Raw genomic sequence first — 18,289 nt, forward strand, 5'->3', positions numbered from 1 at the left:
TACAGTACAACGGTTTGATTTGTTTGATCGTAGCTAGCTACATAGCCGTCTTTGTATCAAAGATAATTGTATAGTCTAGAGCAGGGGTGGGCAAACTTTTTGACTCGCGGGCCACAATGGGTTCTAAAATTTGACAGAGGGGCCGGGCCAGGAGCATTTGGAGGGAGTGTTTGGGCCGGATATACTAAAGCATTAAATGTAGTGTGTGCAAACCTCATAGCACAGTAAGAACACTACAACCCAATTTATTAACTGTCTTTCAAATGTGAAAAATAGCCCTTATCAGTTAATAAATTTGTCTCAAGGAATATGCAAGATATGGCATTTACATACTATTTCGCAGATACTGGGAGGAGGAAATGTAAATAGATTAAAATAACATACGCACTGTGATTTATCAAGATTGCGTCTGTTTTTAATAAGTTTCAATCGAAGGTGCAAAGTTAAAGAAATCAACATTTATTGAAAAATGGAATCACTTTCAACATTCAAAACATTATTACACAACGAAATACTCAAGCTCAATAATATCTACTTGTGTTAAACTCCGCAAAATCATGGATGGATTGTCCTGACCGCGCGCTCTACAAACTCGCCACGGACGCCCTCGCCTTCACGCGCAAACAGTACACGTGTATCGTTGCCAAGCACACAGACATAGGCTGTATTAAATATCCTACCTGAAGCTGAAAATTTAAATTTAAATTAAGAGCGATGTGCGGCGTGTTAATTAAGCTACTGTACCGCTGCTGTGCGTAAATGCGCATTGCTCTTAATTAAAAGACGCACTTCCAAACTTTCCATATGCATTTTTTCATAACACAGCAGAAAAACTCCCCATTTCAGTGGGAACAGTGTTGTTGGTCTCCCTTTTTTGCCAGTGCATCAAAGTCTGGAGTTAGTTTTGTTGTGGCAATTCTCAGGACAGATCTGAGGTGTTGGTCAGTTAACTTGGATCTGTGATGGGCTTTGTTGATTTTCATGACGCTAAACGTCTGCTCACACACGTAGGTCGAGCCAAACAACACCAGCATCTTCTGCGCCGTCCTCCGGAGGTTTGGAAACGCAGTCTCGTTAAGTGAAGCGTAAAAGTCATTCAGTTTAAGAGACTTGAACTTCTCCTTTGAGACGGAGTCAGACTGAAGATCGATCAGTTCCAATTGCAGCTCCTGCGGTGCTGATTCGGGGTCTTGTGACAGGGGACAGGACACCAGTTGAAGTGACTTGTCAATTTTTTCAAAATCACAGAACCGACGGCAAAATTCTCTGTGCAGATCGTCCAGTGATTTGCAGTATTTCTTCGCATTTCGGGCGGCCTCTTTCTGCACGGCTAGTGTGGGGAAATGTGCGAAAGATTTGTGTGACATTTGCCTGGAGAATAAAACCAGCTTGGATTTGAAGGCTCTCACATTTGTGTACATGTCGTGCGCAAACTGATCTTTCCCCTGTAGCTTCACGTTCAGCTCATTCATGTGTGAAAATATGTCCACAGCAAACGCAAAGTCACAAAGCCAGTTTGTGTCGCTCAGCTCGGGGAATTCTTCGGATTTCCCCATTAAATTAAAAATGAGCGAATCTCGTCTTTGAGCTCCCAGACTCGTTGAAACACTTTCCCCAAACTTAACCAGCGGACGCGAGAGTGGTAAATTAGGTCCTGGTGATCCGCATTAGTTTCTTCCAGGAACGTAATGAACTGACGATGATTAAGTCCCCTTGCTCGTATGAAGTTAACAAGTTTTACAACTGGATCCACGACGTGATTAAGCTGCAATACAGACTTACACAGAGACTCCTGATGAATGATGCAGTGAAGTAAAATAACATCCTGGTCAGGGTTTTCTTCTTTCACTTTATCCTGGATTCTTTTCAGCAGCCCGATGTTTTTTCCAGTTAAATTTGGCGATCCATCCGTGGTGACATTGGCAAATTTACTCCAAGGTAGCTTCATTCTCTCGATGACAGCAGACACCTGTTCATATAAGTCCTCTCCTCGCGTTTTCCCTTTCAGTGATTCCATGCTCAAAAGCTCCTCCGTTATCTCAAAACTGTCGTTAATCCCTCGGATAAAAATTAGGAGCTGAGCAGTGTCTTTTATGTCGTTACTTTCATCCAGTGCTAGTGAATATAACTTAAAGGACTCCGCCTTTTTGTTTAACTCGCTGACTATATCTTCGTCAATCAGTTCCACGCGGCGAGTCACTGTCCTGCGTGCTAAACTGATTTTTTCAAACTTGGCTTTGCTCTCCGGACACAAGAGACCTGCTGTCTCTACCATGCACTCTTTCAAAAACTCGCCTTCGGAGAAAGGCTTGCTAGCCTTTGCTAATTTGAATGCCAGCAAATAACTTGCCTTGGTACTTGACTCTTGAATTGCAGTTTGTCGGTGAAAAAAGTTCTGTTGACTCTGTAAATTAGCTGCCAACCTCTGAGCAGTAGCCGCCCGTTCTTGTGTTGACTGCTTGCTAGCATAGTTTGCATGCTTCGTGGCAAAGTGACGGCTGATATTGTACTCTTTGAAAACCGCAACAGCTTCTTGGCATATGAGACATACAGCCGTTGATCGAACTTCAGTGAAGAAGTATTTTGTTGTCCACTCCTTATTAAACACTCGGCATTCGCTGTCCACTTTCCTTCTCTTTGGTCCGCTCATTTTCACAGAAGGGCTTAATGGTGACGTGAAACGAAGTGAAAATTAAAGTGAAATAAAGAGAAATACGCGCCACTCCAACAACGGTCAATGTGTTTTGAGTGCGCCATCTATTGGGGAAACGTGGGCATTGCAGGGAAATGGGAAAAAAGGAGGTTTTTACTATAATTTGGACAAGTTCGGTGGGCCGGATTAAAAAGCCTAACGGGCCGTATGTGGCCCGCGGGCCGTAGTTTGCCCATGTCTGGTCTAGAGCGATTTTCTAGGTTAGCTAGCCAGCTATTGTCGTTCTTTTAACGCAACGTAACGTAATCAACACTGCTAGCTAGCCAGCTAGCCCCCGAATAGCAGCACTGTAAAAACTATTACACTCAACGGAACGACTTGATTAGTGTAGTGTCAACAACGCAGCCACTGCCAGCTAGCCTACAAAGTCAACAACGCAGCCACTGCCAGCTAGCCTACTTCAGCAGTACTGTATCATTTTAATCATTTTAGTCAATAAGATTCTTGCTACGTAAGCTTAACTTTCTGAACATTCGAGACGTGTAGTCCACTTGTCATTCCAATCTCCTTTGCATTAGCGTAGCCTCTTCTGTAGCCTGTCAACTATGTGTCTGTCTATCCCTGTTCTCTCCTCTCTGCACAGACCATACAAACGCTCCACACCGCGTGGCCGCGGCCACCCTAATCTGGTGGTCCCAGCGCACGACCCACGTGGAGTTCCAGGTCTCCGGTAGCCTCTGGAACTGCCGATCTGCGGCCAACAAGGCAGAGTTCATCTCAGCCTATGCCTCCCTCCAGTCCCTCGACTTCTTGGCACTGACGGAAACATGGATCACCACAGATAACACTGCTACTCCTACTGCTCTCTCTTCGTCCGCCCACGTGTTCTCGCACACCCCGAGAGCTTCTGGTCAGCGGGGTGGTGGCACCGGGATCCTCATCTCTCCCAAGTGGTCATTCTCTCTTTCTCCCCTTACCCATCTGTCTATCGCCTCCTTTGAATTCCATGCTGTCACAGTTACCAGCCCTTTCAAGCTTAACATCCTTATCATTTATCGCCCTCCAGGTTCCCTCGGAGAGTTCATCAATGAGCTTGATGCCTTGATAAGCTCCTTTCCTGAGGACGGCTCACCTCTCACAGTTCTGGGCGACTTTAACCTCCCCACGTCTACCTTTGACTCATTCCTCTCTGCCTCCTTCTTTCCACTCCTCTCCTCTTTTGACCTCACCCTCTCACCTTCCCCCTACTCACAAGGCAGGCAATACGCTCGACCTCATCTTTACTAGATGCTGTTCTTCCACTAACCTCTTTGCAACTCCCCTCCAAGTCTCCGACCACTACCTTGTATCCTTTTCCCTCTCGCTCTCATCCAACACTTCCCACACTGCCCCTACTCGGATGGTATCGCGCCGTCCCAACCTTCGCTCTCTCTCCCCCGCTACTCTCTCCTCTTCCATCCTATCATCTCTTCCCTCTGCTCAAACCTTCTCCAATCTCCTGATTCTGCCTCCTCAACCCTCCTCTCCTCCCTTTCTGCATCCTTTGACTCTCTATGTCCCCTATCCTCCAGGCCGGCTTGGTCCTCCCCTCCCGCCTCCGTGGCTCGACGACTCATTGCGAGCTCACAGAACAGGGCTCCGGGCAGCCGAGCGGAAATGGAGGAAAACTCGCCTCCCTGCGGACCTGGCATCCTTTCACTCCCTCCTCTCTACATTTTCCTCCTCTGTCTCTGCTGCTAAAGCCACTTTCTACCACTCTAAATTCCAAGCATCTGCCTCTAACCCTAGGAAGCTCTTTGCCACCTTCTCCTCCCTCCTGAATCCTCCTCCCCCTCCCCCTCCTCCCTCTCTGCAGATGACTTCGTCAACCATTTTGAAAAGAAGGTCGACGACATCCGATCCTCGTTTGCTAAGTCAAACGACACCGCTGGTTCTGCTCACACTGCCCTACCCTGTGCTCTGACCTCTTTCTCCCCTCTCTCTCCAGATGAAATCTCGCGTCTTGTGACGGCCGGCCGCCCAACAACCTGCCCGCTTGACCCTATCCCCTCCTCTCTTCTCCAGACCATTTCCGGAGACCTTCTCCCTTACCTCACCTCGCTCATCAACTCATCCCTGACCGCTGGCTACGTCCCTTCCGTCTTCAAGAGAGCGAGAGTTGCACCCCTTCTGAAAAAACCTACACTCGATCCCTCCGATGTCAACAACTACAGACCAGTATCCCTTCTTTCTTTTCTCTCCAAAACTCTTGAACGTGCCGTCCTTGGCCAGCTCTCCCGCTATCTCTCTCAGAATGACCTTCTTGATCCAAATCAGTCAGGTTTCAAGACTAGTCATTCAACTGAGACTGCTCTTCTCTGTATCACGGAGGCGCTCCGCACTGCTAAAGCTAACTCTCTCTCCTCTGCTCTCATCCTTCTAGACCTATCGGCTGCCTTCGATACTGTGAACCATCAGATCCTCCTCTCCACCCTCTCCGAGTTGGGCATCTCCGGCGCGGCCCACGCTTGGATTGCCTCCTACCTGACAGGTCGCTCCTACCAGGTGGCGTGGCGAGAATCTGTCTCCTCACCACGTGCTCTCACCACTGGTGTCCCCCAGGGCTCTGTTCTAGGCCCTCTCCTATTCTCGCTATACACCAAGTCACTTGGCTCTGTCATAACCTCACATGGTCTCTCCTATCATTGCTATGCAGACGACACACAATTAATCTTCTCCTTTCCCCCTTCTGATGACCAGGTGGCGAATCGCATCTCTGCATGTCTGGCAGACATATCAGTGTGGATGACGGATCACCACCTCAAGCTGAACCTCGGCAAGACGGAGCTGCTCTTCCTCCCGGGAAGGACTGCCCGTTCCATGATCTCGCCATCACGGTTGACAACTCCATTGTGTCCTCCTCCCAGAGCGCTAAGAACCTTGGCGTGATCCTGGACAACACCCTGTCGTTCTCAAATAACATCAAGGCGGTGGACCGTTCCTGTAGGTTCATGCTCTACAACATCCGCAGAGTACGACCCTGCCTCACACAGGAAGCGGCGCAGGTCCTAATCCAGGCACTTGTCATCTCCCGTCTGGATTACTGCAACTCGCTGTTGGCTGGGCTCCCTGCCTGTGCCATTAAACCCCTACAACTCATCCAGAACGCCGCAGCCCGTCTGGTGTTCAACCTTCCCAAGTTCTCTCACGTCACTCCGCTCCTCCGCTCTCTCCACTGGCTTCCAGTTGAAGCTCGCATCCGCTACAAGACCATGGTGCTTGCCTACGGAGCTGTGAGGGGAACGGCACCTCAGTACCTCCAGGCTCTGATCAGGCCCTACACCCAAACAAGGGCACTGCGTTCATCCACCTCTGGCCTGCTCGCCTCCCTACCACTGAGGAAGTACAGTTCCCGCTCAGCCCAGTCAAAACTGTTCGCTGCTCTGGCCCCCCAATGGTGGAACAAACTCCCTCACGACGCCAGGACAGCGGAGTCAATCACCACCTTCCGAAGACACCTGAAACCCCACCTCTTTAAGGAATACCTAGGATAGGATAAAGTAATCCTTCTCACCCCCCTTAAAAGATTTAGATGCACTATTGTAAAGTGGCTGTTCCACTGGATGTCATAAGGTGAATGCACCAATTTGTAAGTCGCTCTGGATAAGAGCGTCTGCTAAATGACTTAAATGTTAAATGTTAATGTATGTTAATTTGGGTGGACGACCATTATATAAAGAACAAATAATCTGTCATGCATGCATACTGGTTGTTTCAATATGTGTTGTATTGGGACTTGAATAGGATAAACAAAGCACGTTATTACTCAGCATTATGCCACAACAAGAAGATTTGGTTTACTAACAAAAAGACGTACGATCTGAATGCATTCTGAACAAGATATATTTTTGAACTCAAACTCTTCACACGTGAATATTAGTACATCCGGTTGACACTCCATTGCGTCTACCATTGGCTGCCATCTATATATCCCACAATGCACAATTTTAGGACTTCCTTTTTCCTTTCGGCCATTTTCCGCCCCAGACGGTATGTTGAAATAAGCTCACTATTTTTCAGACGAAATCGCTCTTCATCCTCAAATATATCGAAGTTGATGTGACTTTTATGTATTTATTGCGAAAGTTTCTGACGTTGTCGTTAAGAATATATGACTATTGACGAGTTTGTTGAGCTAAAGGCTAAGATAAATGCGACCCAGATAGGTTCAGTTGTCAACCTATCTGGGTTGTAGACGCATGTATGTCTTATGTTGTCAGTGACTTTACAAGTGTTTCATTGTCACCACCCATTATCGACAATGAACTCCAATGATTACGGAGTCATTATCACAGTAAAATATACGTCTGTTTGTGTTGGAATTCATTGTTGCACCCCAGCTTGCCTTGACGTGATGGCTAACATTTAGCCTATTAAGCACTTCGTCAGCCATTTTTTTCCTCTGCTTGATGGGTTGATCTTATTGCTAAATGTGATTACCTTCTACGCCTACATGTGTTAATGTCAACTTCTGTTTCAGGGAAGTAGGCAACCATGGCACCCAGCCGGAATGGCATGCTTTTGAACCCACACTTCCACAAAGACTGGCAGACGAGGGTGCGCACCTGGTTCAACCAGCCCGCAAGGAAGACTCGCAGGTAGGCCTTGATTAGTGACTTTGATTAAGTAAAGTATAATGGTTGTATAAATGTTAACTTTTGGTTGAACTGTCTTACGTTTCAAACGTCTACTGTATGCAAACCTACCAGCTATTAACTAGCATGGTTATGTGACATACCGAGTTGGTTAGGTAGCAGTGTGGATTGAATGATGCTATGGTGTAATTTTGTTGTGTAGCTGTGTATGTAGGTGATGGTCATTCAAATATAACTTTCTATATAAACTCAACAACAAAAAAAGAAACATCCCTTTTTCAGGACCCTGTCTTTTAAAGATAATTCGTGAAAATCCAAATAACTTCACAGATCTTCATTGTAAAGGGTATAAACACTGTTTCCCATGCTTGTTCAATGAACCATAATTAATGAACATTCATCTGTGGAACTGTCTTTATGACACTAACAGCTTACAGATGGTATGAAATTAAGGTCAGTTATGAAAACTCAGGTCACCAAAGAGGCCTTTCTACTGCTCAGGGTCCCTGCCCATCTGAGCGAACGTGCCTTACGCATTCTGCAAGGAGGCATGAGGACTGCAGATGTGGCCAGGGCAATAAATTGCAATGTCCGTACTGTGAGACGCCTAAGACAGGGAGACAGGACGGACAGCTGATTGTCCTCGCAGTGGCAGACCACGTGTAGCAACACCTGCACAGGATCGGTACATCTGAATATCACACCTGCGGGACAGGTACAGGATGGCAAAAACTGCCCGAGTTACACCAGGAACGCACAATCCCTCCATCAGTGTACAGACTGTCCGCAATAGGCTGAGAGAGGCTGGACTGAGGGCTTGTATGCCTGTTGTAAGGCATGTCCTCACCAGAAATCACCGGCAACCACATCACCTATAGGCAACCAACCGTCGCTGGACCAGACAGGACTGGCAAACCGTGCTCTTCACTGACGAGTCACGGTTTTGTCTCACTATGGGTGATGGTTGGATTCGAGTTTATTGTTGAATGAATGAGCGTTACACCGAGCCCTGTACTCTGGAGCGGGATCGAGGTGGAGGGTCCGTCTTGGTCTGGGGCGGTGTGTCACAGCATCATCGGCCTGAGCTTGTCATTGCAGGCAAAATCAATGCTGTGCATTACAGGGAAGACATCCTCCCTCATGTGGTACCCTTCCTGCAGGCTCATCCTGACATGACCCCCCAGCATGACAATGCCACCAGCCATACTGCTCATTCTGTGTGTGATCTGTGTTCTGCCATGGCCAGATCTCAATCCCATTGAGTACATCTGGGACCTGTTAGATCGTAGGGTGAGTGCTAGGTCCACCCCCCTGGGAACTTGCAGGTGGAAGACTGGGGTAGCATCTCTCAGCAAGAACTGGCAAATCTGGTGCAGGCCATGAGATGCACTGCAGGACTTAGTATCTGGTGTAGCCACCAGCTGTTTGATTTTGCCCCCCTTTTGTTCAGGGACACATTATTCAATTTCTGTTAGTCACGTGTCTGGAACTTATATTCCTACAAATATTTACATATTTTAAGTTTACTGAAAATAAACACTTGACAGTGAGGATGTTTTCTTCTTTTTTGCTGAGTTTATGAAAAGACTCCTCATTTTTCAGGCGAAAGGCCCGTCAAATCAAGGCTCGTCGTATTGCTCCACGTCCTGTGGCTGGTCCCCTCAGGCCTCAAGTCAGGTGTCCCACCATCAGGTATCACACCAAGGTGCGTGCCGGACGTGGCTTCACCCTGGAGGAGCTCAAGGTAAGAGGGAAATTAACAGTACATTTACCTTTCGAATAATAACCTCCAGGTTTATGCAGTGTTAGTTCATTGTAAGACTGAACAGCCTGAAAGACGGGTTTGAGTTTTTATTGAATATATTTTAGCTTGCAGACTACTAGAACCTTTTACAGCAATCAAGTGATGACAAATCTCTGGAATCTCTGTACCTCCTTGATGATTCAATTTGAACCTATTTGCTGATGTCTGCTTGTTTTAATGTGTGCTGTGCATATAAAAAATAAAAAAAACTCAAAGCTAGTCAATTGAGTAATAACTTTGGACTCAAGACAGTTATTAACTCATTTGTTTGACAGGCTTTTTGTCTGAATGTAGCAATCTACTTTTATTGAATTATGTGCAAGCCTTCACACTCCTAAAAGTCCAGGCATGGCTAGCAACTAAATGCCCGACAGTTCTTAAATATTTGGTTCTTTCATGTGCTTTGTATTCTAGGCTGCCGGTATCCACAAGAAGACAGCCCGCACCATTGGCATCTCTGTTGACTCCCGCCGTCGCAACAGATCATCGGAGTCCCTGCAGGCCAATGTACAGCGCCTGAAAGAGTACCGCTCCAAGCTCATCCTCTTCCCCAGGAAGGCCTCCGCACCGAAGAAGGGCGACAGCACTGTAAGTGTCAGTCATAGAACATTGGGTTGGGTGTTTATAAACATGGGCACGCATAACCATATTGTTTAAGTGATTGCTTAATTTGAAGGTCAGATGATAAATATTTGCAGTGTGAAGACTTCAGCAGTCATGGATAACATTCCCTGTTAAAAGTGATTCTAGAATATTAGCTCATAACTGGGGTAATGATTGCAATTGTGATGAAAGCTGGATCGTGAGCAGCACTGGGCCTGCAGTCAAGTGATGACAAATTCTCCGGAATCTCTGTACTACCTTGATGATTACATTTGAACCTATTATCTGATGACTGCCGGGTTCGTGTGTCCAGTGCCCATTCTGTAGTTTCTGAAACGACCCGTTAGAAAGTTTTGTAGTTAAGATGTGGAAATTGGTTTTCAAGCAGGTCTGAAGGTTTTGAAATGTGTTTACTACTTTTTGTGCAGAGTTACATTGATCTGCAGGGGCAGGATATTAACCAGACTTTTGTGCTATAGATAATATTGTCTTAGACGTGTTGGAATGTCATTTAAAATATTGTTTACACATAACAGATCTGCATGGTTATCTGGACTACAACTTATGTGACTACTTTATGTGCTCCGATTTAGATTCAGTTGGTGTGCAATTAAATGTTTGAGGACTCTTCTCTTCACCCCAGTTGCGTTTTAGATTGACTGTACCGTCTTGCATGTGCACATGGAAGATGTTACTTTTCCTGAATGTATTAAAACCTTTCCCTTTCTCCAGGAGGAGGAAATCAAGATGGCCACGCAGCTCTCTGGTGCTGTCATGCCTATCAAGAATGTACGTATCACACATTCATATCACTTGTTTACCCCCCCCAAAAAAATTAAGTTCATGTTCTTTATAACGCACTGAGCATTGATTAGGGTTATTGTCTGTAAATGGGAAGGCCAGGTCATAATTGAAATATTAGGATATTTCTTGAGTATATGTATTGGACAGATATGTTAGAGCTCTTTCAGCAGTCAAGTGATGACAAATTCTCCGGAATCTCTGTATTACCTTGATGATTCCCTTTGAACCTATTATCTGATGACTGCCAGACTGTGTTGGGCCTTAACTTATAGAAGTGGACACATAAATAATTAAGGCATTGATTAATGATATGGGACTCTGCTAATCCATTCATTGTATTTGACTTTCTCTGACTGAAATGCCCCTCTACTCTTGACATCTTTACATCAACATTGTTGTTAATTGGCTCTTCTCCCTCTGCTGCAGGTGCACAAGAAGGAGAAGGCCAGGGTGATCTCTGAGGATGAGAAGAACTTCAAGGCTTTCGCCAGCCTGCGTATGGCTCGTGCCAATGCTCGTCTCTTCGGCATCCGTGCCAAGAGGGCAAAGGAGGCGGAGGCTGAGAGTATTGACAAGAAGAAATAAACCGCTAGTTTCTATGGAACTTTCCAAAATAAAAGAACGTGTACAATTTCACTGGTCATTTTTCAATATGAAGGGTCATGTTTGTTACCATCTCATCTTGTACTCTTATTGCAGTTGTGGGGACATTTCTGATCAATGATGATACACAACTTTGGGACATTAGAAAAATAGATTTTCATGGTTTAGTATTTCAATGATCACATTTGATGGATTATACAGGCATCAATGCGAACATTAAATAGAATGTTGACTGTTGCCCAAGAGACCAATGGGTGGAATTTATCTTGCCCAGTCACTACCAGCAGGTGGTGGTTGTGCTACGTTGTAAATCCCTCACCCTGGCATTTTCAAATTGTATGTGGAAACCAGTCTCCTGAATATGAGCTATACACTTTGGAAGTGGCCTTTTTGAATCGTCTCCAACGAGTCAAATGGAGAACAATAGTCATTAACCCCAAAAATTCATAAGGCGTCTGGCAGGAGTAAATTCATCCACAAACTCATTTATCTTAAATTACTGCATTATTCATTAATTTCATATGAACCCATTCAAAAGATTAGGGGATGTAAAGCCAAAGTGGTGGTCACTTTCAAAGCGTTTTTGATTCCCGTACTTTGAATTCCTAAATATGAAATATACTGCATTGTGAAAAAAGCCATCTACAAAACTTATAATGTGGCGTCCTTGGCACGTCTACTGGCTCAGAATAGTTCACTGCTAGCTCAACCGGAACCTTGTGTGATTGACTTATAAGCAATGCTCCAGCCTTCTAGAAGTTCATTTAAAATGCTGTTTTGAGGTTTTTTTTGTGTGGAATTACTAGATTCTCAACCTAGCCCTGAAGGGCAGGTGCATGGATCAGAAAACCAGTCAGATCTGGTGTGACCACCTTTTGCCTCATACAGCACAAGGCATATCCTTTGCATGGTGCTGATTGTGGTATATTGTACCACTTTTCAATAACTCTGCGACGTTGCGGGAAAGGGAACACGCTGTCATACATGTTGATCCAGAGCATCCCAAACACGCTTAACATCTGGTGACTATGCAGGCCATGGAAGAACTGGGACATTTTCAGTTTCCAGGAATTGTGTACAGAGCCTTGCGCATTGGGGCCGTGCATTATGCTGAAACGTGGTTGATGGCAGGGGCTCAATGGCTTAACAATGGGCCTCAGGATCTCTGCATTCAAATTGCCATTGATAAAATGTAATTATGTTTATAGCTTATGCTTGCCCATACCCGCACCACCATTATGGGACACTGTTCATAACGTTGACATCAGCAAACCGCTCGCCCACATGACACCATACATCGTCTGCCATTGCCCAGTACAGTTGAAACCAGGATTCATCCATGAAGAGCACACTTCTCCAGCATGCCAGTGGCCATTGAAGTGGCTACGATGCCAAACTGCAGTCAGGTCAAGACCCTGGTGAGGACAAAGAGCATGCAGATGAACTTCCCTGAGACGGGTTCTGACAAGTTGTGCAGAAATTCTTCAGTTGTGCAAACCCACAGTTTCATCAGGTGGCTGGTCTCAGACGATCCTGCAGGTGAAGAAGTTGGATGTGGTGGTCCTGGGCTGGCATGGTTACAAGTGGTCTGCGGTTGTGAGGCCAGTTAGACGTACCACCAAATTCTCTAAAATGACGGAGGTGGCAAATGGCAGAGAAAATAACATTCTACTCTCTCGCAACAACCCTGGTGGACATTCCTGCAGTAAGCATGCCAATTGCATCTATGACATTGTGTTGTGTAACAAAATGCACATTTTAGAGTGGCCTTTTATTGTCCCCAGCACAAGGTGCACCTGTGCAATGATGCTGTTTAATCAGTTTGTTGATATGCCACACCTGTCAGGTGGAAGGTTTATCTTGGAAAATTAGAAATGTTCACTAAGGGATGTAAATAAATTTGTGCACAAAATTTGAGAGAAATAAACTTTTTGTGCGTATGGAACATTTCTGGAATCTTATATTTCAGCTCATGAAACATGGTACCAACACTTTAAAGGGGGAAACCTAGTCAGTTGTACAACTGAGTGAATTCAACTGAAATGTGTCTTCCGCATTTAACCCAAACCCTCTGAATCAGAGGTGCTGGGGGCTGCTTTAATTGACATCCACATGTTTTTTTTTCAGTATACAAGTGCCTTCGGAATGTATTCAGACCCATTGACTTTTTCCACATTTTTTTACGTTACAGCATTATTCTGAAATGGATTAAATAAAAATAATTAATCAGCAATATACACACAACACCCCATAATGACAAAGCAAAAACAGGGTTTTAAAAATGTTTGCAAAAACCCCCAGAAAAACCTTATCTACATAAGTATTCAGACTGTCAATTTTGACTGTCTCAAAATTGAGCTCAGGTGCATCCTGTTTCCATTGATCATCCTTGAGCTGTTTCTACAACTTGGTTGAAGTCCACCTGTTGTAAATTCTATTGATTGGACATGATTTGGAAAGACACACACCTGTCTATATAAGATCCCACAGTTGACATTGTATGTCAGAGCAAAAACCAAGCCATGAGGTCGAAGGAATTTGCTTGTAGAGCGCCGACACAGATCTGGGGAAGTATACCAAAAAATGCCTGCAGCATTGAAGGTCCCTAAGAGCACAGTGGCCTCTATCGTTCTTAAATGGAAGAAGTTTGGAACCACCAAGACTCTTCCTAGAGCTGGCTGCCTGGCTAAGCTGAGCAATTGGGGGAGAAGGGTCTTGGTCAGGTGAGGTGACCAAGAACCCAATGGTCACTCTGACAAAGCTCTAGAGTTCCTCTGTGGAGATGGGAGAACCTTCCAGAAAGACAACCATCTCTGCAGCACTCCACTAATTAGGCCTTTATGGTAGAATGGTCAGACGGAAGCCACTCCTCAGTAAAAGGCACATGACAGCCCGCTTGGAGTTTGCCAAAAGGCACCTAAAGACTCTCAGACCATGAGAAACAAGATTATTTGGTCTGATGAAACCAAGATTGAACTCTTTGGTCTGAATGCCAAGCGTCACGTCTGGAGGAAACCTGGCGCCATCCCTACGGTGAAGCATGGTGGTGGCAGCATCATGCTGTGGGGATGTTTTTCTGCAGTAGGAAATGGGAGACTAGTCAGGGATGAGGGAAAGGTCAACGGAGCTAAGTACCTGCTCCAGAGCGCTCAGGACCTGGGGCGAAGGTTCACCTTTCCTAAGAACACAGTCAAGACAATGCAGGCGTGGATTCGGGACAAGTCTCTGAATGTCCTTGAGTGGCTCAGCCAGAACCCGGACTTGAACCGCATCGAACATTTCTGGCGAGACCTTAAAATTGCTCTGCAGCGACACTCCCCATCCAACCTGACAAAGCTTGAGAGGATCTGTAGAGAATGGGAGAAACTCCCCAAATACAGGTGTGCCAAGCTTGTAGCGTCATACCCAAAAAGACTCGATGCTGTAATCCCTGCCAAGGTGCTTCAACAAAGTACTGAGTAAAGGGTCTGAATACTTATGTAAATGTGATTTTTATTTTTAATAAATTGGCGGAAATGTCTAAACCTGTTTTTGCTTTGTCATTATGGGGTACTGTGTGTACATTGAGGGGAACAAATAATTGAATTAATTTTAGAATTAGGCTGTAACCTAACAAAATGTGGAAAAAGTAAAGTGGTCTGAATACTTTCCTAAGGCACTGTACATTGACATTCGACCACCAATATGGTATTCTCATGCACCTGATACCTGCACTGTGAGTAATATCCTGGGGAAGAGATTATAACCACAGAAAAGGCAGAATCTGTGGGAACATAAGGACAGGGGCGATGAAGTCTGACAGCATTGTTCCTATGCCCCTCTGCTAGAATGACTGCCACAGCATGATGTCTCAAAGTTACTTGAATGTCAACTGTAGCAATGTATGCTATAATAGCAATTATACAACCAATACACTGTAGCTTTTGACTATGTATAGGAAGGCAGCCTTGAGGTGTGTGGGCTTTACCTTAAAAATGAATGCAGTATCGTGCTTCTACACCTGCATTGCTTGCTGTTTGGGGTTTTAGGCTGGGTTTCTGTACAACACTTTGTGACATCAGCTGAAGAATTGCTTTATACATTTGATTTGATATCAAATTGAATGTATTCTGGCTTTGTATGATGTCATGTCTCTTGATTTGCTCAGCAGTGTTCATGGGCGGAGGTGGGGAGGGCAGTGGAAGTATTACGCAACGTCACATTTCCTCTGCTCCTGCACACTCTGTCAGCCATGGCAACCTCTGACCTGAGCAGAATAACAGATCAGGTGAGAACCGCACAAGATTCTGTCTCTACCAGGTGTGCTTTAATGTCTTCTGTTCTGATTATTTACTTCAGATTGTGCTGCTGGTTGTTTATTCATGTTCTGACTGACTTTTTGAGTGTTTAAACTGTAAGATGATACAATCTGTTCAATGTAGCTTTGACTTAGTCTTTCCCAAAACATAATTTATTAGTGTTTATTTCTTGAATGTTCTCCCCTAGGCCTGTATCATGGCCTTAGGATCCAACAGGAATCAATTGAAAGGTTTATGACTGACAGCTTTCATATTAGGTCACTCAATGAATAGTGTTGAGGTAAGAGGATAGGCTTTGTTTCCAATTCACTGAGCCATATTTAGATCAACTAGATCACGTTAAAACAAAAGCACACCAAATAGATTAAGTGGAAATTAGAGCAACCATAGCCAGTATGGGAGCCTCTAGAATCAATGAAGTATTGGGACTTTGCCCAAAAACCTACATGTAAGTCAATGTGTCTAAGAATATCTTAACACAGGGGACCTGCTGGGTGGAGGATTACATATGAAGTTACACAAACTCCTCACCAGTGCCTGCACAAATTCCATTTTCATGTTTTCCATTATTTTTGTTACCTGAATGGCTGGAATCATTAAAGTTGGTTGGTATGTAGTTCTCGTAAACAAAATTATTTTCTGTTATGTTGAAAGCAAGCAATCAATTTTTACGGAAAAACATTTGAACTACACAACATCATAATGTCTGCCTGGGAGCTGGAGTGGTATAAACAGCTAGATAGCAAGAGGACTCTTGATAAATATATGCATAAGTACACAGGAAGTCCAGAGGGAGAGGCTTTAGTGTTGGCACAGCGGCAACAGATGGTTCTGCTTAAGAGCTACAGCATAATGGAGCTCAGGTGTATGGCCCAGGGCACTGTTGGGTCCTACTTGCAATGAATTCCCATCGAGTTCGAGACACAGGAGGTGAGAATCTAAGATGATAAGGTAACCATTCTTTAGGCTACAACTGCAGTTAACCCTCTTGCTACCGTGGCATCAAACCCCTGTCGTTGCCATATTAATTATTGTACTCGTGAGCTAATGCACATTTACGTATAAGAATTATAACATGCAGGAAATCAGTTGATCACCATCAGAAGGTCATAGGTCAATGAAACAGCACTATCTCTGTTTTATAGAGACAGAAAGCCTTGGAAGGGAGGATATTTCCTGCTGCAGGGTTTGTTGATGTGATCATGATGAGGGACAAACAGCCCAGGAAAGCGAATAATTAAAATAGAGCCAAACGTTTAGTCGAGTGCTGTTTGAATAAGTAGCTCTCTGCCCAATGCTGATTAGCCTCCCTATTCGCTGCCAATAGTCTTTACAGAGGCCTAGTTTTTATAAAGAGCAAGACCCCAAATGCGTACCTGTGGAGTGCTCCTTGACTGACCACCGGTCAAGGAGGTGAAATCAACAACAGAGGCCATAGGATGTATTACCACCAATGGTGTTGTATCCTCGTTAGAGAACATTTGGAGAGGAATTGCTAAGTCAGACATTTTCTCTGCATCCCAGAATAGGCTTCACACAGGCATATAGTGCACTTTAATTCTTTTACCCAGCCTATTGTCATCCAAGTGGGAAGGCAGAAATGATATGTGCTGTAGGTGGGACCCCCACCACTTATAATTGCTACAGTTAAGTGCTTTGAAAGGGAAATGTACACCTCTGAACACTTCATTGTCAGCTGGAAGGCTATCATGTTATATAATTTTTAGCGAGTTCACAAAAACGATATGGGCCTTGTGGGTGGGCTGAAAAAGGCTTCATATGAAGAGAACGGAGTGTATGTGTGTGTGTCAAATTATTTTAAAACCTGCCCAACACTTGTTGATATTCAGATCATTATAGCATTAGCTATAGCCCTTTTATTGGTATTAAATAGTCTAAAACATGTAGGTGTGTGAGAGAGAGAGTGCAAGGATGAAGGAGCGGAAGGATGAGAGAGAGAGAGAGAGAGAGAGAGAGAAAGAGAGAAAGAGAAAGAAAGAGAGAGAGAGAGAGAGAGAGAGAGAGAGACAGAGACAGAGACAGAGACAGAGACAGAGAGAGATAGAGAGATTATTTCCTGTTATTTACAAGAGTAGCACTGACTGCGATTAATCTCCATTGTTTCTCCATTAGAGCTCAGTGTCACTTAGGATCCTTAGCTGTCTGGCCAGCCACATCAGGGCATTCACACACAACATGTTGTGCCATCACCTGAGGATCTGTCTAATTCAATATCTGCTGTTTGACTGTCAAGTGTCTCCTCCTGTGTTTCCTGGGGTTGTAATTATTGAGCTCCGTTAAAGACAGCAGTCCTTTCAATGATACTAAAAGTCATATCTAGCCACTGGGAGTAATGTAGTTACATTGTGTCATACTAATAGGCCTATTACTGGAGGGAGAAACTATGTATCTCTTACTTGATGTAATTGAGTGAATATTTCTGGGTGGATTGCAGACACTTATTTTGCCTTTGAGCTGAGCAGATATGATCTGGCAACAAGGTACTATCTTGCAGTGTTTGATATGCAGCGACAAGCCAGTAATACAAATGCAAGCCATTGGAATTTCTTGTGGGGGGGAAAGCCTCACATTGTATGTGGACAGTATAATATGTAGCCCATTAGTGTTGAGGAAAACAACATTTGTGGTTGTATATTTGTAATATGTATGCTTTTAATTGTCTGTTGGTCACTGTATTTTATTTGATCAATAGCAGATTAAATCAAAAGGCTAATCAACAAATGCATAAATGCTCTGGTGGTCAATTTTAGCTAAGGCTCATGTGAAAATGAGCAGAAAGGTGAGATGATTAGTGTGGAACAGCCGCCAAGAGAGTGTTCTTGTAGCGCTATTGTGAACCGCTGTCGCACCTCTACGTCTCCCCCTAGCG

General features: G+C 44.6%; 1 protein-coding gene and 3 non-coding genes across 4 annotated transcripts; all 4 read left to right on the forward strand.

Annotated features, from left to right (window-relative positions):
• The first annotated feature begins 6,591 nt into the window (after positions 1-6,591).
• Positions 6,592-11,134, forward strand: LOC115112236 (large ribosomal subunit protein eL13-like). The gene is made up of 6 exons (XM_029639159.2): positions 6,592-6,682; positions 7,173-7,290; positions 8,890-9,031; positions 9,506-9,679; positions 10,427-10,483; positions 10,925-11,134. Exons 2-6 carry the CDS (start codon positions 7,187-7,189, stop codon positions 11,081-11,083), a joined length of 636 nt encoding a protein of 211 aa, XP_029495019.1. The 5' UTR covers positions 6,592-6,682; positions 7,173-7,186; the 3' UTR covers positions 11,084-11,134.
• On the forward strand, positions 9,192-9,270 carry LOC115112589 (small nucleolar RNA MBII-202). Its single transcript, XR_003860964.1, has one exon. It is a non-coding gene; the product is annotated as a small nucleolar RNA MBII-202 (small nucleolar RNA).
• LOC115112585 (small nucleolar RNA MBII-202) lies at positions 9,921-10,004 on the forward strand. The gene has a single exon (XR_003860959.1). It is a non-coding gene; the product is annotated as a small nucleolar RNA MBII-202 (small nucleolar RNA).
• LOC115112586 (small nucleolar RNA MBII-202) lies at positions 10,676-10,755 on the forward strand. The gene has a single exon (XR_003860960.1). It is a non-coding gene; the product is annotated as a small nucleolar RNA MBII-202 (small nucleolar RNA).
• Positions 11,135-18,289: the final 7,155 nt, after the last annotated feature.

The sequence above is a fragment of the Oncorhynchus nerka genome, linkage group LG27 (genome assembly GCF_034236695.1).
Source record: "Oncorhynchus nerka isolate Pitt River linkage group LG27, Oner_Uvic_2.0, whole genome shotgun sequence".
NCBI lineage: Eukaryota > Metazoa > Chordata > Actinopteri > Salmoniformes > Salmonidae > Oncorhynchus > Oncorhynchus nerka.

Bases quoted from the DNA above. Each gene is read 5' to 3' on its own strand.
- LOC115112236 (XM_029639159.2), top strand. From the start codon at position 7,187: ATGGCACCCAGCCGGAATGGCATGCTTTTGAACCCACACTTCCACAAA. The intron at 9,680-10,426 runs GTAAGTGTCAGT...CCCTTTCTCCAG, and splicing joins CGAAGAAGGGCGACAGCACT to GAGGAGGAAATCAAGATGGC. The intron at 10,484-10,924 runs GTACGTATCACA...CCTCTGCTGCAG, and splicing joins CTGTCATGCCTATCAAGAAT to GTGCACAAGAAGGAGAAGGC.